The sequence below is a fragment of the Octopus bimaculoides genome, chromosome 4 (genome assembly GCF_001194135.2).
Source record: "Octopus bimaculoides isolate UCB-OBI-ISO-001 chromosome 4, ASM119413v2, whole genome shotgun sequence".
Lineage (NCBI taxonomy): Eukaryota > Metazoa > Mollusca > Cephalopoda > Octopoda > Octopodidae > Octopus > Octopus bimaculoides.
This window is the reverse complement of record NC_068984.1, coordinates 145,286,625-145,288,855: the sequence shown is the minus strand read 5'-3', so window position 1 is coordinate 145,288,855 and position 2,231 is coordinate 145,286,625. Positions and strand designations below refer to the sequence as shown.

The 2,231-nt window shown below is 39.5% G+C and overlaps 1 protein-coding gene across 2 annotated transcripts in view; it reads right to left on the bottom strand.

Annotated features, from left to right (window-relative positions):
• Nucleotides 1-15: 15 nt before the first annotated feature.
• The window catches only part of LOC106878757 (uncharacterized), a 401,005-nt gene continuing 398,789 nt past the window's right edge, over nt 16-2,231 (bottom strand). For both annotated transcript variants that reach the window (XM_052967581.1, XM_014928079.2), the window contains exon 6: nt 16-2,034. In XM_052967581.1, coding sequence (XP_052823541.1) covers nt 1,928-2,034 — 107 coding nt within the window. In that variant the 3' untranslated portion in view covers nt 16-1,927. The remainder of the gene's footprint in view (nt 2,035-2,231) is intronic.

Genomic DNA, 2,231 nt, shown 5'->3' with positions numbered 1-2,231 from the left:
ATATATATGTATATATATATATGTATGTATGTATGTATGTATGTATCGTATTTAGCACGCAGAAAGATATACGTCAAAGTCGTGAGGTGTTTTTGATTGCAAAACAATGGAACACAAAGAATCGAGACGTTATACGGTTTGAATACGGTGCATTTGGCATCACTGGCAACAAGAGGAAGAGGGCATAGAAATATTTTCACGATAGGCTAGATTAGAAGGATGTACGGGGCCGACAGATGGGTTACCCCAGGTAGACCCAACAGAAGGGTTAGCTATTAAAATTGACAGCCATTAGAGAGTGTGCAATTAATGATATGAAGACGGTGAGATAGCTGCTGGACCGTCAGGAATAGTCAGTGAGATGCCGAAAATATTTGGCGAAGGACGAAATGTTACTCGCATGGTTAAATATATCTTTCAATGAGGTTTAATAGCTAATGACTGGCCTATTAATATTAACATCAGTTGCTACAAGGGCGAGTAAGATACTCTGGGAAGAAATGTCTACAGAGGCATCAAAGTTATGATAGTAACCGAAAGAATTGTTATAACACAACTGATTAGGAAAGGTATTGGCATGGATGAGATGCATTCTTGGTTTAAATCAGAACCGGATATTGCCTCTGCCCTGTTCATAGTGAAACAACTACGAGAGAAGTTGTTTTGGGGCAACGGTAAGCCGCCAGTCTCTCAAGATACCATGCTCTGTAGTCTGATGGCTGCTAAGGAAATTAATTGTGAAAGAATGAATTGTGAGCACCATGCAAACAATGTACCAAGATCTTGTGGGCATGGTGAGATTTAGTAATGAGTTCAGCAAGGAATTTAGCAAGATTGTAGGTAGGAGTCCATCAAGACTCGATTTTCAGTCCTCTCCTTTTTATTATAGTTGACCAGTCCATACCAGAGATGTTTATAAAACTGGAAACCCATGGAAACTTCTATTGGTCAATGACTAAGTTCATATACCTGCATCTTTTGAATAATGAGAAAATATTTCAAACGTTGAAGCATAGCCTAGAATCGAGAGAGCGAGCAAAGGCGGTGAATGAGGAAGCCCAATAAACTCATCAACTGTGCATGAAACAGCAGCCAAGTCTCCTCTGAACCACATTTTTCTATCCTAAAAAGGATAGGACATATTTAATTAATGCAGCTCTGTCTGAAGCAACGTTTTTCAGACTGTTTTGTCACAAGCCACTGAAGGGTCGTGACCCGCAGTTTGAAAAATGCTGGTCTAGACAGAGCTACATTAATGACCAGACTGTCGAGATTGGAATGCTTTTTTTATCATAGCTGTTTTAATGAAGACTGACCAAGGGCTAACCAACAACAACAACATCAACAGCAACATCAGCTGGTTCATTAAATACCACTCCTGGCAGATGAAAGACAGTTCAGAATGAATGACGAGACGTTAAAATATGTGAACTGGTTGACCTAGTTCTGATGTTCCCGTATCGTGGTCCCTAACTTGACGAAGTGTCTACCTGCTGTTTCTCCCAACCTGCAAGAAACAGCAACCAAACGTCCCTTAAATCACACCCTACCATCTTCAGAAGGGAAAGAACCCATTATATAGTCTTATAAACTTCTAAAAAGTCCTGATGGTCATTATTGGAATGCATTTATAATAAATTTACTCACTTAGGTTTAAATAGCTTACAACAGGAATTTTTCCAGAGTTATCTCCCTTGTGTGTCATGTCGTTGAAGCAAGAAGCCATGACAGTTCAAGACGCCATGACATAATATGAGAAAAAGCAAATACGATTCTTAAATGGTATAAACGTTTAAAGTGCATAAATAACAGAAATGTTTATCGAAGATATGAATGAATTTTTTTTTTTAAACGGATGAGAAGAGTTTAAATAAATCTTAAATATCAGCAGCATGTTTTGAATGATTGGAAGAGACGGAGGCAACGGTCATCTGATATGACAGCATTTGGTCAAGGACTTTTTTTCATCGGTCAGCTTTATGGAATGGTTCGCAGAATGCTTATTGACGATTACTTCTGGCGGAAGTTTCTTGGCTACAAAATAGAGGAAAGAGAAATGTTATTTAAGCAAGAGTAACACCACCAAATACAACAACAATACTAACAACACCACCGCCTCTAGCTCCACAGCTAACAACAACAAAACCCTCATTACAAACTCCACCACCACCACCTCCACCATCTCCACCACCACCACCACCATCTCCACCACCACCACCACCACCACCAAC